Raw genomic sequence first — 19,040 nt, forward strand, 5'->3', positions numbered from 1 at the left:
TAGGATCAATTCTATATAATACTTTTCTATTTTCCAAGACTGTATTGTGTGCTCTAAAACTAGAATATTACTATTTTTTTTTTGAAAACTAAAAAAAGTACAATTATGTAAATATATTAATTCCAGAGCTAGGTTATATGACACTATAATAAAATGTCCAGCAATCTCTATTAAATGATTTAAAAACCAGCCCTGATCCAGAAATCTCATGTGATTGGTCTTGAGAAAAGTGACCAGTATGTGACAGAGCCATCATACTTCAGCAGCAGTCCAGAGTATAATTTACACCTGAACAACAATTCTGAGGAACTAAAAAAGTAAGTGTATTGAAACTTTATTTTTTAGATAATATACCTTCTGGGTCACTCAGCAGAGGAATTCTGAGGAACCTGTTAAATGTTAAATGCCATGTTGCCTGATAGGAACATGAGGCTCAGAAATGTATTTTTCCATTCAGGGGTCACATTTGCACCCTGGGATTGAATTCCAGGGGCATTTGTAAGGGCAATTGTTAGAATTACCTTTATGTGTTGTCTTTTTGTTGTCAAAAGCTGCATCTGACATGGCATGTTTATTAACACAGACTGATAATGCTCAACACTTCAAAAACTGTAAAAAGAAATCTTTAATGCAATGTGAGCAGATCTGAATCAAAGTAATGCTGCAGCTGACACTTTTCATTCATTTTTCTTCATCTCACTGTCATAATAGATGTTGTTTTGGTTTTGCCAATACTCTGGCCCAAAATTGACAACTACCAACTACTTCCAACACACTCTCCAACTCAAATGAATAAACATAATAAAATACACTACAATACACATATAACAAACATCAAAACATCACAATGTACATTAATAATAAATAATATATAGGCAAATCCAACATTTAAATAAAGCAGCATTTTTACAGTGGGAGTTTGATGAATTTAACTTGAACCTGTCAGTAAATATGTCCTGTATTACAGATGGTAAGTTGGTGTGTTTGATGAAAATAAAAACATTAACCATATTAAAGTTTGAATAATATCCAACAGTGATCTCTCGTTACAGTCCATGTCTCTGTCAAACCACATTATGATGTTATGCTCCTGGACACTGCTGAAATTTTTCATTTAGGATTTTGGTTTCAGACTTGAGTCCCATATTAGTAAAGCCATTTAGTTTGGTCTGTTCTCTTCTTCTGCTTGTAATGAACACAAACAATAAACCCATTATGATGATCAGCAGCAGCAGAATAACAGGGATCAATATGAAGCATCCGTGGCATCTGTACGCTGACTCTCCTTGTCTCTCCCTCTTATCTGTAAAAAGAAATTAAAAGTTTAATTAAATAACAGCTTCAGGAAAACATCTACTATAAACAAGTAATAATAGTGGATGTAATCAGTTATTTATAATCCAATTAAAGTCCAGCATACATTACTGAACCTAAACTACACTGTAAGGTTACTGAGAGCAAGCTATAGTTAAAAGAGCAGTGGTGTGAAACTGATCATTTGTTTTAGACACATACCCCCAGTTTCACAGACAAGGCTCAAGCTAGTCCTAGACTAAAATGCATGTTTGAGCTGTTTTAACTGAAAACACCTGAGTACAGCTGGATCTCCCTCCTGATCTCCTGACCCAGAGGTTTGTTGTTCAGTATGAACGTCAGAGAGGAGTTTGTGACTTCAGTGAGATTTATCCAACTAGACACAATATAAAGTCCAGTTTGTGTGTCCTTCATGATGTGTGTTTGTGTCTGGTTAGTGATGTCTGAGTTTTCCATCAGCCACTGCAGTGTAGGAGAAGGGTAACCCCCATCTGATGTCACTAGCAGGTTGACTCCATCAGTTAACATGGAGAACTGCAGACGAGGTTCAGAGTAGAACGCTGAAAAACAACAGAATACAGACGTTAAAACAAACACACGACTGTTTCAGTCACACTGTGAGACCTCAAGATTGATTCACATGGTTTTCTATGAACATCAGTCCATGTTGTTTTGTTACCTGCAATATCGACTCTAAAGCTCTTCTTCTGGCTGCCAGTGTTGGTGCTGATGGAGCAGGTGTACACACCAGAGTCCTGCAGAGTGACTCTGTCCAGTTTGAGTGATGCGTTTCCTTCTGCCATCTCCTGGATGAACAGGCTGGTGCGGTTCACATAATGAGGATTCTGACGGTCGAGCTGTAGTAGAAGCTGACTGTAGTAGAAGCTGTGAGCAACGTCCAGCCCACGCTTCCAGGAGATAAGGGTGCTACTCAGATCCCACGAGTCCACAGGGAAGGTGCAGGGGAGGATCAGCGCCTCTCCGTAAAACCCAGTGACAGGACCTCTAGGCACAGTTATCTCAAACTCAGCTAGAAAGTGAAGGAGAAAAAATATATTGGTGTTAATTTACCGTGTGTTGTGTTGGTGATGTTTCTGTTTGCCTATAATACAAGTAAAATTGGATTGATGTCTGCACTTTCTGAGAGGCTTCATAAAGAACATTTTAGAACAATTAAAATTTCAATAATTTCTCACAACTACTTACTGAGGCATGACACTTCTAAAAGAAGCATAGACCAGCAGAACAAAGTTGCTTGATGTTTAAGCTTGTTCATATTTTATTCACGGTGGCTGCCTGCCAGTTCCAACAGTTAAATCCTCCATAGAGTGCTGGAGAAGTAATCCGAGCGGATCCTGTTATGATAACACCAGATATGTATTGGTCATATCATATCATATTCCTACTGTAGCAGAAGAACAAAGTCCAGGAGAGACGGGCAGAACACTTTCAAGTTCATATCCTGACCCACAGCTGTTGGTAAAGGTAAATCAGATGAACTTCGACTGTGCTCTGTGGTTTGTCATAGAAGCCGTCCAAGTAGATCAACAGCAGAGATCTGATCACGATCACACCTGGTGTACTTTGAGATGTCAGTCCTCGTCACCACTGTATTTGTTTACAGGCGCCACCTCTAATGTCGAAATTCTGGTTGCGTGAGTTGTAAACCAAAACACTTAAACTGGTTCACTAAAACACTGTCACTGTTTTGTTTTGCATTGTAAATCTGTTCAAATAACCACCCCTGCAAACATGCCCCATGCTGGCTTTTTGCAGGCACAGTGGGCTAGGGCCAGCCCACACCTAACCTAAACAGGCCCAGTGCGGGCTTGCCCAGGCGGGGCCCACAGCTTTGGGCTCACTGCGGGCTCTCTGTGAGCAGCCCACACTAGCAGACTGTCCACATTAAGCCCGTTCAGGCCCAGAACAACTTTTGTAACTTTGGGCCCATGCAGGTTAGGCAGCCCACTTTCATTTCCCATGCTCTGTTTGACTGCTTTTTAAAATTGAATGTGAAATTCAATAACACCTTCCATTTATAACTCTGCACAGAGGGAATAAAAATTAATGACAAATTAGTAATTCACATTTTTTAAACAGAAAAAAGACTGTATTTTTATACTGTATTTTCTGTTTTCTTAAATTACATTCAAATGTATGTAAAATTAAAAACATAATCTGTAATTAATACAATAACAAAACAGACGATAAAACAGTCAAATGACTGTCAGCAATGGCTGCCAAACAAAAAACAAAAAATTAAAGTAAAATCTCCTTATTTAAATAAGCTGAAAACACGGTCACATGATGCAGCAACAGAGCATTAAACACTAACAGATCTGTCTAGATTTCAGCATCTCCTCTTATTACAATCCAGTTTGACTATTTCTTTCATACAAAACTTTTAAATGTGGATATTTTATAGAAATAATAAAGTTTGAAATTAAGGAGGTGAGCGTTTGCTTTAGTTGTGCTCTTGACCCTTGACTTCTTAACTTTAATGTTTCTGTGGTTGCTGTAACTGTGTGTTTCTGAAGCACATTTGTTATTGTAAAAATTGCAAGAGAAGTTCTGGTCAGATGAAGTTGATTAATTATTGATGATTCAGTCATCATGCAGTGGTCAGATTCAAAGAGATTTACATTTTACAGAGTATGATTTAGAATATTTTTGTTTGGCACACACATCTGCCAGTCATTAACCATTAGTTTTTTTTTATTATCAATCTTTAACTGTTGTTTCATTAAATGTGTGGCACTCTGTGCTGGCAGATTTATTGTTGTAGATTAATAGTGTGGGCCTAGTGAGGGCTTCTTGGGGGCTAAGTGAGTGCTGCCCGTGCAGGGCCAGCGCTAAGGGGCCAATGTTTTGCAAATGAGCAAATTCTCAGGGGCCCTGCGTGGGCAGCCTGCTGGGGGACCTTACGCTAGCCTTAAGCCCTAAGATTGCAGGGACTTCATATCTTGTGTGGTCTGCATTGTAGGCTAGCCTACTAATTTATTGGTGCGTCTTGAGTGTTTTCTGCATTGGGGCTGTGTGTGTTCTGGTTTGTGTCAGATTTTGTTTTATTTATTTATGTGACAAATAAAAATCAAATAATAAAAATCCCGAAATAAAGCAATTTTGGGTCAAAATAATCCAAACAGAGTATGAGTAAAAACACAGAAATCTCATAAAGTCAAAGTTACAGATCCACAGCAACTTGAACAACTGGTAATTGCATAAGGACGTCACATGGCACGATTGGTTACATACCATAGAAAATCATTGGTATGCACAGTGTGCTGTCCGCGGTTAAGTTTTTTAACGTGGGCGTGGAGTGTCGCTATAAAAGGTAATGTTTGGTTTTGGGTCACCAAAATGTAATCTGAAACCTTTCTGTTCTTTTATTTTGCTATTTAATTTCAATTCAATTTTGTTTTCTTTCAAAAGAAGAGAGTTCTTGCTAGAGAGTTTTACTATTATTCTTTAAAGAGTTCAAATAATTGTATCATCAAAAAATTAAAACGGTTTCAAATCAATGTACAATAATCAATGTAGTAATAGTAGTAATAAATCAATATAGATATAGCCTAATAAATTTGAAATTTCCTAAACATTTAAATCATGTATTTTAAATATTAAAAAAGCCTACATTTTTAAAGGGATAGTCAACTCAAAAATTAAAATTCTGTCATCATTTGTGCTCCTTCAAGATGTTCCAAACCTGTATGAATTTGTTTCTTCTGCTGAACACAAAAAAGATATTTTAAAGAATATGTGTCTCCAAACAGGCCCAGAGCCCCACTGACTTCCATAGTGTGTTTAACTGTCCGCTATACCATACAGTGACAGATTCAATACAGTCATGATAAAACAGCAACATGATCCTCTGAGCAACTGGTATATTTGTAGCAATAGGCAACAATACATTGTATGGGTCAAAATTATCGATTTTTCTTTTATGTCAAAAATCATTAGGATATTAAGTAAAGATCATGTTCCACGAAGATATTTTGTAAATTTCCTACCGTATATATATCAAAAATGTATTTTTGAGTGGATATGCATTGCTAAGGCGATTTTCTCAATATTTAGATTTTTTTGCACCCTCAGATTCCAGAATTCCACATTTGTGCAGATGATAGTGCAGCTTCTCCATAAGCTTTCCTCACCATTTACAAAGTTTCTGATGCACTTTTACCCAATTTCACACAAAATTTTATCACATATTGCTGTTCCAAACTCCCATGCATTTTTCTTAATACAAGTCACTTGAACAGGGTGTGTCAAAAAAGAATGTGGGGCTGGAATGCAACTGATCAGTGTTTTAACGTAAACACCATGACATCCCCACCCCAAGTGACCTTGGCCAGCTTCTCCCTTCACAGAGCACTTCTCGAGCACAGGAACTTCTTTCTCACTATATCATCTGTTAGCTTAATTTTATTATTGACTGTTTCCACACAAAATGTTTCACCAACTAAGAAGTACAGCACTTTTAGAGTTTCATCCCTCTGCCTAATGTGAGCATAAGTATTGGGACGGTTTCACGAGTTCACACTTATAAGTCAGATAAAATAAATGGTATACGTATTTGGCGTGCTGTCCAGGGAGAGGGCTCCGAGCTCGGTATTTGGCCCGAACACATTTAGGTTAGGAAGTAACCAAGTGAGTGTGAGGAGACGGGGTGGTGGAGGGATGCTGAAAACTGTTGAGGATTCATGGGTGAGTTGACTGGTTATATATATGCCTGTACTCATTCTGATTGGGTAGATATGTTGATTACTGATTGCTGACAGCTGGTTGAGATGATGTTAATAAAACATCATTTAACTTAAAGCAAATGTAAAAGTGTAAAAGCTAATATTTAATTGTAAATCCCTTGCAAGCAATCACAGGAGCGAGTCTGTGACCCATAGACATCAACAGACTCTTGGTTTCACACTCTGAAATGCTTTTCCAGGCCTTTAATACAGCCATTTTCGATGGTTGCTTGTTTTGGGGAGTTTCTGTCTTTAGTCTCCTCTTCAGCTGCTGAAATGATTGTTCAATAGGATTTAGAGACTGACTTGGCCAAACTAAGACTCAAAATTTCTTTACCATGATAATCTTGATTGAGTTGGCAGTACAAGTGTTTTTGGTCATTGTCCTATTGCCACATGAAGCAAGTGCCAATGAGTCTGGTGGCATTTTCTTGAACACTATAGGCAAGATTCTTTTGTACACTTTTGAATTAATTCCTCTTCTGCCATCATTGAATAAGTCATCAATAAAGATGAGTGAGCCTGTTCCAGAGGCAGACATGCATGACCATGACATGATACTACCTCCACCATGCTTTCCAGATGAACTTGTATGCCTTGTAGAATAAAATAAAATTTAGTTTTATGTACATTACATTTCCTACACATATAGCCAAGATTTTAATTATGTTGTCAGTTGCAGTTTAGCCAAGCAGTTGCAACCACAGACATTTCACTGACCAACTCTAATATAATAAAATATAATAATACATTATAATATACTATTATTTACAGATCTTTACAGAACATTTACCTTTTGCAGAACCTAACTTTAAGGCAGGGAATGCCTTGTGCAATGTATTATGAGCACGCAACAGAGGAGATAGCGGGTTACGTTCAAAGGTCTATGAAATTAAACTACATGTGTTATCATTCAGCTAAAAACATTCCAGTTAAAAACATTCCTCTGCAGTCACATTCTGATAGTGATCCGTTGGTCTTGGTTGACAACCGACCTCACTGCATCCACATTCTGTGTCTTTTTTGACAAAGAGAGGTGTTCTGATTGTTGTTCATCTTCAATACCTTCTTGTCCTTCCTTGAAGGCCTTGTGCCATCGGTACATTTGTGCAGATGATAGTGCAGCCTCTCCATAAGCTTTCCTCACCATTTGCAAAGTTTCTGATGCACTTTTACCCAATTTCGCACAAAATTTTATCACATACTGTGGTTCCAAACTTGCATGCATTTTTCTTAATACGAGTCACTTGAACAGGGTGTGTCAAAAAAGAATGTGTTGACTATGATAGGGCTGGAATGCAACTGATCAGTGTTTTAACGTAAACCATGACATCCCCAACCCAAGTGACCTTGGCCAGCTTCTCCCTTCACAGAGCGCTTCTCAAGCATAGGAACTTCATTCTCATTATACTCTGGACACACCTTGTGTATATATATTTGAATCAGATCAGTGTAGAGTAGTCTAATATTTTGTATAATTGACATAGATTTTATGTACATTACATTTCCTAAACATACAGCCAAGATTTTAATTACGTTGTCAGTTGCAGTTAAGCCAAGCAGTTGCAACCACAGACTGGCACTTGACGGACCAACTCTAATATGGTAAAATGTAATAATACATTGTTATATATTATTATTTACAGATCTTTACAGAATATTTAGTTTACAGAACCTAACATTAAGGCAGGGAATGCCTTGTGCAATGTATTATAAGCACGCTACAGAGGAGATAGCGGGTTACGTTCAAAGGTCTGTGGCATTAAACCACATGTGTTCTCATTCATAGCCAGCTATAAACATGTTTAACTAACTAGCTCAAAAAGATTGTCTTCAAACTGTTGCTAGCAAAACTTTAAATGCAACATGTACTTGCATTATGAAATGATACATTTCACAATGCAGTGATTTGTGAAATTGAGCTTGTCTATTGAGAAACATTTTTTTTTTAACTTTCCCATACTTAGACAACATATGTGTTTGACCTAACCCTGATTTAATCTGTAAACTTGTTTTCTTTAATGTGGGCATTGTAAAATGATACTGATGCTCATGTATTGATGCTATCTATATTGTGTTTGCCTGTGCTGTAGACTCCTGGTCTTCTCCAGTCAGGTCTGCTGTGTACCTGCTGGGACAGAATGTGAACGTGCAGATTTCCACTCGACACCATTATCCTGGGATCAAGCTTTTTATCAACAGCTGTTATGTGGCTACCATTAACACTTTGAGTCAAGCCACCAAATACAGCATCATAGACAATTACAGGTGAGTGAAGCAAAATGCTAACTTTGTGGAACATTTGTCAAACACAAAGCTTTCTCACACACACATCCATGTGCTTACAGGAAAGTTGGATAAATCCAGGTGCTTCAAGATTTAGATTCTCCAGGGCAGACAATGTTATTCAGTTCTCCTTTGGTGTTTTCCAATTCATTAAGGCTCCAGATGCCCAGGTGTGTTTATATGCTTGATTCTTTTCTCACCGGTGACGCATTTTGAAGACAAAGCAATGCTGTAGTGTCCATTGTGATGTGTTTATTGTGTGCTTCCTCATATTCTCTATATTTTCCCCAGGTCTCACTCCATTGTGAGGTCTCTGTGTCCGGTGGAGTCACCCTTGTACCACCTAACACTACCATTCCATTCCATTCTATACCACTAAATTCTGTAAATATCCAGCAAATTCATGGTTTCCATGATTCGTCTCTCACCACTTTTTCCCCTCTCTGCTTCTTCTTTTCTAGATGGATCTCTGTGTTTGGGCAAGATTCTGTTTGTGACTGCTGTGACTCTGTCTGCAATCAGACTAAAACCAAATGAATAAAGCCTGCACATGATATCCATAGAAGCAAAAAAGTAACAAAAATTTATTTTAGTATTATTTATGTACAGTCAACTCTTGTCAAATATGATCAAAGGGGGCTTTGAAAATAAATCTACATTGAGTCTTCACCTATAATGCCTGATGAGTTTGGAGGACACCTGACAAGAGATCAGAGACCATTCCTTCATAAAGAATCTCTCCAGATCCTTCAGATTCCCAGCTCCATGTTGGTGCTTCTTCTCTTCAGTTCACTCCACTCATTTTCTTTAGGGTTCAGGTCAGGGGACTGGGATGGCAATGGCAGAAGCTTCATTTTGTACTCAGTGACACATTTTTGTGTTGATTTTGATGTTTATTTTGGATCATTGTCCTGATGGATGATCCAACCACAGCCCATTATAAGATTTCAGAAGCAGTCAGGTTTTGATTTTTATCTGTTAGTATTTGATAGAATCCATGATGACATGTATCTGAACAAGAGACCTGGACCTCCAGCAGAAAAATAGGCCCACAACATTAAAGATCCAGCAGTATATTTAACCGTGGGCATGGGGTACTTTTTATCCATGGGTGCACCAAACCCATCTGGTGGGTTTGCTGCCAAAAAGCTCTTTTTTAGTTTCATCTGACTATAAAACCAGGTCCCTTTTGAAGTTCCAGTCATGTCTGACAACTGAATATGCTGGAGTTTGTTTTTGGATGAGTGAGGAGGATTTTTCCTGAAACCCTCCCAAACAACTTTTGGTGATATACGTGCTGTTTGATTCTTTCTGACCCCAAGACTCAACTAATTTCTGCAATTCTCCAGCTGTGAGCCTTGGAGAGTCTTTTGCCACTCAGTTAGACTCATGTCCTCTTCTAGGCAGATTTGTAACTTGTTTAGCTGATTGGAAATTCTTAATTTTTGCCCTGATGGTTCAAATGGGGATTTGTTCAATGCTTTAGCTATTTTCTTACACCCACTTTCTATTTTGTGAAGCTCAACAATCTTTTGCTGCATATCAGAACTAAAATCTTTGGTTTTACTCATTGTGATGAATCATTAAGGGAATTTGGCCTTTGTGTTTCCTCATATTTATACTCCTGTGTAACAGGAAATCATGGCTGGATCCTAGTCACCCTGGTGTGCTAAAAAAAAACCCGTAAATAGGAATGGGAATATACTTCAGAGATATAAGAATTTCTAGGGGTGCCAATAATTGTGGCCAACATGCATTGGAGAAAAACCTTTATTTCATATTTTGAGTTTCCCCATACTTTCAGTTGTAGGGGAATTTACAGTTATAAACCCGAAGACCAGATATGATGAATGAAGACCGGGAGTCAGAGTTTAAAAAAATAACCTGAAGAACATTTTACTGAAGAATATTTTTTAGTTTCATCAGCAGAAGTCAGCTTCAGTACTCAGCAAGGAGTTTGTAGGCCACCCCACAAACACATTCAACGAAGCAGCAGTTATACTTTATACAAGTCACTAAACTGCATCATTACTTCAGGGTGAATGATTCTGATTGGTTAAGAAATAGATCAACTTAGAAAATGTCCACACATGGACTGATAGGCAGAAGCACGTCGATTATCCAGATGACACCAAGACCATGGTTTAGGCACGAAGTGACCTATGTCACAGATATGCGCTTGTCCACCTCTCCAATACAGGATCTGTAACAAAAAACACTAGCTTGATATGATAACATTCTCTCCCACAGTAAGAGGTACAGTCTAGTGATTGAAGATGAAAGTAAAATAGCTGCATAATCATACACTTGAAGTCATTCAAATCATTCAGTATTTAGAAGGATGAATATTAAGTAATAACTTGATTATAAATCAATCAAAAGATATACATTGAAGCAGCAGTAGCACACAAACTGTTAAATCTTATTGTCTTTTAATAGTCAGCTTAATGTCTTTTAATTTGTGATATCATGAGCTGACCTTTTCTATCTGCTCTACTATTTTGGTATCAGATTATTCAGCATGTCGAAGGTTGTAGCTCTAGGATTAGTACTTTGTAAAATGTTAGGTCTTTAGGTTTTAGGTTAACATGGTAAAATTAGTACAAAGGAAATGACAGCTCTTATTGTGCTGTATAATAAAGGTCATCGAGAAAATAAAGGTCTTGACCTCTCCTCTCTTTATTCTTTGCATCAGGGTTCATAAGCAGTGATCAAGTACTCTTCTCTGACACATCTATGGCTTCCTCATCTTTAAACTCCACTCTCAAGGCTCATAGTAATGATGATACTATCTGGTTTGAAGCCAAACTGTCCAAAGAGCCCCAGAGGTCCTACACCCATGAGGACTTTGTTGCCTCTGTTACCCTGATATCTTCTGAAGAGGCCCATGATAAGAGACAGCCATCTCACACCAGCACAGTGGAACTCATAGAGGAGGAAAGGAAAGAGATGGTTGAAGAGAAACATGGGGATGTGGAGATTTTGATGGCTGTCAGTAAGAGCTTTGTGGGATCTGAAAGGCCAGATTTAGACTCCACGGAGCAGTTTGATGTTGAATCCTTGGGCTGGGCTGGAAACGGGAAGATGCAGGATATGAGTTATTGGCCAAAGACAGTTCAGAGAATGGGAAGTTCCATGAAGACATCCGCTATGATGGTCAATGAAACCATGGAGCAGCGTTCCAAAATAAGTGATTCCGCACTGGGTGACTGGAAACTCCATGATGTGTTTCTGCCATCCTTTATCTCAGAGGAAAAAAATAAGGAAGATGTAAATTCATCTGAAAATAAAAAGGAAGATTTGGATTTCCTGTTAATTGCATCTCTTCAAACAATGAAGAAATTCCAGCTGGATCTGATGAGCTGGTGGAGCATGGTATTGTTAGAAAACTGGATCTTATGCAAGACTCAGATGATGATTATTTTTCAGAAGGGGTGTGATTCAAAATTGTTGAGGACTTAGAAAATGTCTGTATTTTTTATTCATTTTGATGAATAAACCACAGAACCACATAATGGTGAATAAATAAAACTAGCATTTCAGGGATGTCTTGATTTTGACCATTAAGCTGTGTATTGAGAGATTAAATTACTTTTGTTACATGGTTTCCTGGCTTCCATGGTAATGCCCCTTCATTCATTATGTTCAAAAGCCTTTTCAATGCTTGAATAAGAATATCCTGTTAATTGTGATCTTAAGTACAAGTTTTTCATGCTGTGTGTAATGTTATCCTGGGTCTAGGACATGTTTGGTCTTGTACAATGACATTTCAAGACTTCAGGACAAAGTCAGACTAAATTTTTTCATTCCAATGGAACGACGTTTATTCACAAATCATTGTGACAGTTGTGAATATAAAAGACATATTGTGGTCCTCACCCACACTGACATTTTTTGAAAGAACTGGTTGTGTGTATCCGTAGTTCCTGGAACAATTCCTTTTGATTATGTGGTTTTCCGTTAGAACTAGCAGATGTCATTTTGGAAAAGAAAAGGTTTTATATAGACTGTCAAGTACAGTCATTATTTGTGAAACAATATTAAACATGCATGAGATACTATGAAAATATATATTTTATTTTTTCTTGATCACTGTACAGTTTTCATACAGTGTAATAAGGTAAACATATTACAGATGTGCAAGGAAAATATTCTGTTTCAAACAGACCTCAAATGAAAATCTCAATACAATGTAGAAAAAATATATATAAAGAATTTTAAAAATCCTAATACACAGTCTAAAAACAATCATTCAATAAATAGTGTAACAAAAACTTTGTTGATTCACTGCAATGTCATCTTGCCATCAGGTAAAAATGGAATATCTTTTCCAATTGCAGAGTATTTATGGATACAATGCAATAATAAATAACTATATGTAATTGATTTGTAAAAAACAAAAAATAAAAAAAAAACAAAAAAAAAACACTGCATGTATTTAATGAGTGAAAAATTCTATTTAGAATTAATTTTGGTTCTGTTAAGACTGTTTAGCACCCAAGTAGATTCGGTCATTTTGGCTGAAAGAAACACTACAATTATCTGTGTTATATACATCACTAGGGGATGAACTGAAATGTTACCTAGTGTAAATAATCAGTGTCACGTAACTAATAAACTACATACGGTTTGTTAAAAGCTGCCAAGGTTAGGAAATATAATACAATGTTAAAATAAATATAATGCTATTGTCTGCAAATCACAGAAAGTCTTTAAATTGTATAAATAATATCACTGTTAGTTGAAATGGTAACAGAATTTATAACAGAATAACCATTATGGACATACTAAACATTTCCACTGAGATTATTATGAGTTTCAGACATGAACAAAGCAGTAAGTATGTCCTGTATTACAGATGGTAAGCTGGTGTTTTTGATGAAAATAAGAATATTAAACATATTGACGTTTGAATAACATCCAACAGTGATCTCTTGTTACAGTCCATGTCTCTGTCAAACCACATTATGATGTTATGCTCCTGGACACTGCTGACATTTTCCATTTAGGATTTTGGTTTCAGACTTGAGTCCCATATTAGTAAAGCCATTTAGTTTGGTCTGTTCTCTTCTTCTGCTTGTAATGAACACAAACAATAAACCCATTATGATGATCGGCAGCAGCAGAATAACAGGGATCAATATGAAGCATCCGTGGCATCTGTACGCTGACTCTACTTGACTCTCGCTCTTATCTGTAAAAATAATTAAAACGGATAATTAGTTTTAGTCTCTTCAATGTTTTTGATTATTCAAGAGCATTTTAAAGTACTTATGTTATTGTCTGTCCTCACCTGAGTACAGCTGGATCTCTCTCCTGATGTCTTGACCCAGAGGTTTGTTGTTCAGTATGAACGTCAGAGAGGAGTTTGTGACTTCAGTGAGATTTATCCAACTAGACACAATATAAAGTCCAGTTTGTGTGTCCTTCATGATGTGTGTTTGTGTCTGGTTAGTGATGTCTGAGTTTTCCATCAGCCACTGCAGTGTAGGAGAAGGGTAACCCCCATCTGACGTCACTAGCAGGTTGACTCCATCAGTTAACATGGAGAACTGCAGACGAGGTTCAGAGTAGAACGCTGAAAAACAACAGAATACAGACGTTAAAACAAACACACGACTGTTTCAGTCACACTGTGAGACCTCAAGATTGATTCACATGGTTTTCTATGAACATCAGTCCATGTTGTTTTGTTACCTGCAATATTGACTCTAAAGCTCTTCTTCTGGCTGCCAGTGTTGGTGCTGATGGAGCAGGTGTACACACCAGAGTCCTGCAGAGTGACTCTGTCCAGTTTGAGTGATGCGTTTCCTCCTGCCATCTCCTGGATGAACAGGCTGGTGCGGTTCACATAATGAGGATTCTGACGGTCGAGCTGGTCCCGACTGTAGTAGAAGCTGTGAGCAACGTCCAGCCCGCGCTGCCAGGTGATAACGGTGCTACTCAGATCCCACGAGTCCACAGGGAAGGTGCAGGGGAGGATCAGCGCCTCTCCGTAAAACCCAGTGACAGGATCTCTGGGCACAGTTATCTCAAACTCAGCTAGAAAATGAAGGAGAAAAAATATATCAGCATTTGAGTTTCACAATCAATCATTACTTGCAGTATGATTTTGTTGGCAGATCTTGACTTGCCAAAATGATTTACAGAAAGTGAATTTATGGTTGATGAGATGATTATTTCGGTAAGTATTTCACAACTTCTACTCTTCTATAAATAAAAATATACTCTGACATTAATTATTCTGACCGATTAAAATAGATTTTTGTTTATTACTTCACAATTTATTACAGAATTGTTTTATGCCATTAAGTGGTGAGGAACAGTGGACTGATCAAGCTGTTAAAGCTGTAATGCTCTTTCTTGCCTCGGGTGAGAAACCAATGAAATGTGGGTGAGATTATTTTGAAGAAACAACATTTGATTTCTAGATTAAAGTTTTTCCTTTAAACATAATTAATGAAAAGCCTCAACGACTCCTACACTTTACAAAACTGGAGGAACAACAAGTTTTGTGAATGTTTTGTGAATGTTGAATATTCTCACGTTAGTTTGATTGATGAGTCAGTTAATAGATCTCTACAAATAATTCTAATAGTTCTCGAAGAATTTAGTTGAAAATCAATATAAGTAAATACGTGATCATATTAGAGTCGTTTACTTTATTTAAACTCCGTTTTTATGATCCTATTCTGTTTCTTAGAACTTTGCTTCGAATTTCCAGTAACTGGAACTTTACTGAAACACCATTTACAAACATTTAAAATATTATATATATGATGCCTATAAAGGCAGATCTGTCCTTTGACAGAAGGTTTTAATAATTGCTTCTTCAGTTATGTTCAGGTTCAACGTGTGAATCAAAATCCTAATTTCAGTTCCAGTTTTAGCAGCATTTTCACTGAACACATGGTCAGCGCGTACAGTGATAACGAAATTAGCCTAACGTTACATCACGCGCACTATAAGGTATGGAAATGTCTTTTGAAAAAAAGTTAAAGTTATCCCTAACCTGGGATATGCTGAGCTATTTGACCACTTTTTTATTTAATTTGTCATATTTGTTTAGCCCTTTGTTATGGATACTGTCTTATAATATCAAATGATCAGAAATACTCACAGAAACAGGAGGCTTCAAAAAGAAGGAGAGACAGGCAGAACGCTTTCAGGTTCATATCACGATCCACGACCGTTAATGGCAAGTAAGTCCTGATCACACCACAAAGTCTCTGATCACAGATGAACTACGAGAGTATGTCGGGGAAGATGTCCGAACAGATCAACACATGTGATCCTTGTCCTGTTCACGTCAATTTAACTAACCGTCTTACTAAGCCTCGCCTCCTCATTGCGAAACCAAAACAAATAATAAACAGACGATTTCATTGGTCTAAATCAGGAAATCACCTGTCAAGTTCAGAAATGAATGGCTCTCATCGAAAAGGAAAGGTTTTCAAAGGAAAAGTTGGATTTCGTTCAGAGAAACAGACCCGTTCCTCAGTGTTTGTTGTTTTTAGTTTTTAGTTATACACCTCCTTTATACCCGTTTAGGTTGTAAAACTTCAGGCAATAAGGCGGTTGATTTGATTTCGGAGGATTTAGACAGCTTTTAAGTTTTTAAAGTCTATTTAAGTTAATACAAATAATTTAAACACATTAAAGAAAATGATTTTTGTGCAGTTTCTGTTTGCGCTTAAACGCTGACAATAAATAAAGTAGCCTACCCTACAAATGTCCACATTCCCTATAAGTCAAATAAGAATTAAATGTGGATAATGTCTATTTTGTTTTTAATATAATGTCTATTTATTTTCAATATAATGTATATTTATTTTAACATAACAGCAACGTCCAAAAGGTTGTGCTTTAATTTAAGGAGGCGGTTGCTAAAAAAAGAAAGAAAAAAAAAAGGAGCGGGTTGCTATGGTTGCTATGATGCAAAAAGCACATGGCAATGACAATGGGTGTGTCCAACCCGCTTGTTTTTATTTAAATAAAAGTAGTTCGTGTTTATGTTGTTTTGTTGTTATGTCTCATTGTTTTTTGTATTAGTGGGCATATATCATAGAGGTTTTTTTATATACAGAAGAGATATTTATAAAAAAAAAAAAAAAAAAAAACTCTTGAAATCAGGTAGTCTTTAAAACAAACATGATGTTGCTTGTTTGCTAGCCTTTCAAATAATGACGAACACTTCAAAATATCCTCAAAAAGACGGTTTAAAACAGGTTTCATTAAATTTGTGACCCCAAAGGTAAACCTGTGGGTTAAGTTAAGCGCCATGAATCTGTAGAGATACGGGGTTGGCCTACGAAATACAGTTCACAAAGGATAGAATTTAATGTAAAATATGATAAATTGGATTAACATTGCCAGGAAAACAAACACTACAAAACGAATACACTATGTTTTTGTGTTGTCCTTGTTGTTTAATAAAAACACTGAAATCTCTTAACAGATCCACAGCAACCAGGGGCCGTTCTTCGTAAGTGAACTTCGAGTATCATTTGAGTATCTCATTTTTGGGCCGAGTGTACTGGTTTTCGGTAATCAAAATATGGTCACCCTATGCAATCATAACTGAATCTGAATGTAACGAGAACCATTTTGCGTTTGACGAATAAGAGTGAATGTGTGCGTATTTTAAAGTACAATATTATTTACAAATACTTTAAATTGAATATTTAATAACTACAATTAGACCCAGGTCTTTCTTTTTTCTTTATCCCCCACCCCCCCGTCTGACGGTAGTGAATGCAAGCAAATACTGAATTTAACCCAAGACCTTAAAATAGTGTTACATAAAACAAGGAAAGCAAACCATTTGCAATGAAACTCTTTATTAAAATATATCCAGTGAGGCGCTATTCCTCGAATGGGCAGTCTTCATAGAAACCCATTCGACCTCTTACAGGGAGAGAAAGATATCAAAAAGACTAAAAATTAAAATATGACAACTATCATCTGGTTATGGTAGCTATATTGAAGTGTTGCTCACGTTATCTTACGGCAATGATAGTCTATCTGTAATGCGCTACATAATATACACTTCTGAAAGAGATCAACTAATGTTAAAATGTCAAAAAAATGCAGCAATTTCCTCAACTTACCCTCGTGTGTGCTTAAGAAACACAGAAATGAATGGTGTTCAGTGCAGTGTTTGGAACTATTGGTTGCTCCACAACACGCGTTACTTCCGCATTCCTCAGTTCCCATGGAAGTCTTTGGGACTTGTTTTTCAATGGCTCTGCTTACATACGGACGTCACGGAAACATTACGTCATAAGTTTCGATTGTTTAATAAGATCTTTTTTTACAGTCTATGGTTTAATTACATACCACATAGATACTCATCGATGGGAACTTCAAATTGATTATACAGGCTATTGTTGGGAATAAATGTAGGCTAAAGGCTCTCCCATAAATTTGAGTTCACCCACACTGGTTAAAATGGAGTACTGAACGTAAACAATATGTCTATAATCTAATTCGTTTCATATAGTTGAGATGTCTAATAAGGTGTAGGCCTACTGCCCACATTTTTAGTAGTGGTAAACCTAATGCATCCAAATAAAGTATTTCTTAATGACCCCTTGGTAAGTATGCTACAGGCATGTGAAAAATAGGCGTTCATGTAGGCCCAGGGCCTAAAACTAATTTTTTCCCACACCTGCCAATGGCTGGTGACTAAATAAAATTTTCCAACCAAAAAAAATGTTTTTTACCAGGCATGGCACAAAAACAGCAGTTAAAACACTAAAATTTTAGATACTTGTAAAAATTCACAATCCTCTATTCCATTTTTGATACCCCGGCTAAAACTAATATAAATTTAATAGCCTACATTTTTAAAGACAAGTAAACAGTCAGTAATAAAAAACATAAATAAAAGAACAAACAATCAAATTAAAAGCTAAAGCACAAATAAATACAATATATACAAATGAAATAAACAATGCTCTTTAGGCATGTCTTATAGTTTTCAGGTAGCTTACGAAATTCAATAAAGTAGGCTAATCAAATAAATAACACTGCATATTCTTTATGTCCTTTTCTTCTCTGTTTTTATTTACACAACAATCAACATACTTATTCACACATCAACACACAAACAACAACACAGCATGCATGCAGACATTGTGCTTTTAAATTGTGTGCATAAAGAAAAAAAAGAGAAAGAATAACATCATTAAATCAGCAAAATCTGACATCAGCATCAGTTTGTCCACTTACAATTATAATTGGTTTTGAATATAATTTATGAAAGTAAGCCACATGACAGTGAACTTAGACCTGGAAAATTAAGTCTTATTTTTCCAAACTCAGCACATATCTGGCCCACTGTTTAAAAGAAGGAGGGAAGGACTGTTTCCAATTAATCAAAATCAAGCGCCTTGCCAACAGAGAAAAGGCTATACAGTCCAAATCACTTTTTGACAGGCGGTTAAAGGATTTGCACAAGGTCATAACCAAAACATATGAACTAATGTAGCAGAAGACATCTAGTACAGGAGGGGGTAACACTTTAGAATACTGTATCGTACTTACTGCATAACTAATAAGGAATTACTGCAGAATTAATCGGTAGTTCTTCATTAACACTTAAGTAACTACTAATAACTACTAAGGAATATGTGTTAACATGTGTTAACAAAATGTAAAATTTTGGTATTGTTTTCTTGTTTTAGTGTTCAC

At 36.7% G+C, this 19,040-nt stretch overlaps 2 protein-coding genes and 1 long non-coding RNA gene across 3 annotated transcripts; 1 reads left to right on the top strand and 2 right to left on the bottom strand.

Moving 5' to 3' along the window:
* Positions 1-456: 456 nt before the first annotated feature.
* Positions 457-2,913, bottom strand: LOC125277277 (CD276 antigen-like). The gene is made up of 4 exons (XM_048205631.1): positions 2,521-2,913; positions 1,994-2,344; positions 1,590-1,874; positions 457-1,303 (listed from the first exon to the last, which is right to left on the bottom strand). The coding sequence occupies exons 1-4, from the start codon at positions 2,588-2,590 to the stop codon at positions 1,083-1,085; spliced, it is 927 nt and encodes a 308-aa protein (XP_048061588.1). The 5' UTR covers positions 2,591-2,913; the 3' UTR covers positions 457-1,082.
* Positions 2,914-8,050: 5,137 nt separating this feature from the next.
* LOC125277280 lies at positions 8,051-8,775 on the top strand. Its single transcript, XR_007186874.1, has 3 exons — positions 8,051-8,327; positions 8,408-8,515; positions 8,637-8,775. It is a non-coding gene; the product is annotated as an uncharacterized LOC125277280 (long non-coding RNA).
* Positions 8,776-12,496: 3,721 nt separating this feature from the next.
* LOC125277278 (CD276 antigen-like) lies at positions 12,497-16,207 on the bottom strand. The gene is made up of 4 exons (XM_048205633.1): positions 15,466-16,207; positions 14,043-14,387; positions 13,639-13,923; positions 12,497-13,539 (listed from the first exon to the last, which is right to left on the bottom strand). Exons 1-4 carry the CDS (start codon positions 15,518-15,520, stop codon positions 13,319-13,321), a joined length of 906 nt encoding a protein of 301 aa, XP_048061590.1. The 5' UTR covers positions 15,521-16,207; the 3' UTR covers positions 12,497-13,318.
* Positions 16,208-19,040: the final 2,833 nt, after the last annotated feature.

The sequence above is a fragment of the Megalobrama amblycephala genome, linkage group LG10 (assembly GCF_018812025.1).
Source record: "Megalobrama amblycephala isolate DHTTF-2021 linkage group LG10, ASM1881202v1, whole genome shotgun sequence".
Taxonomy (NCBI): domain Eukaryota; kingdom Metazoa; phylum Chordata; class Actinopteri; order Cypriniformes; family Xenocyprididae; genus Megalobrama; species Megalobrama amblycephala.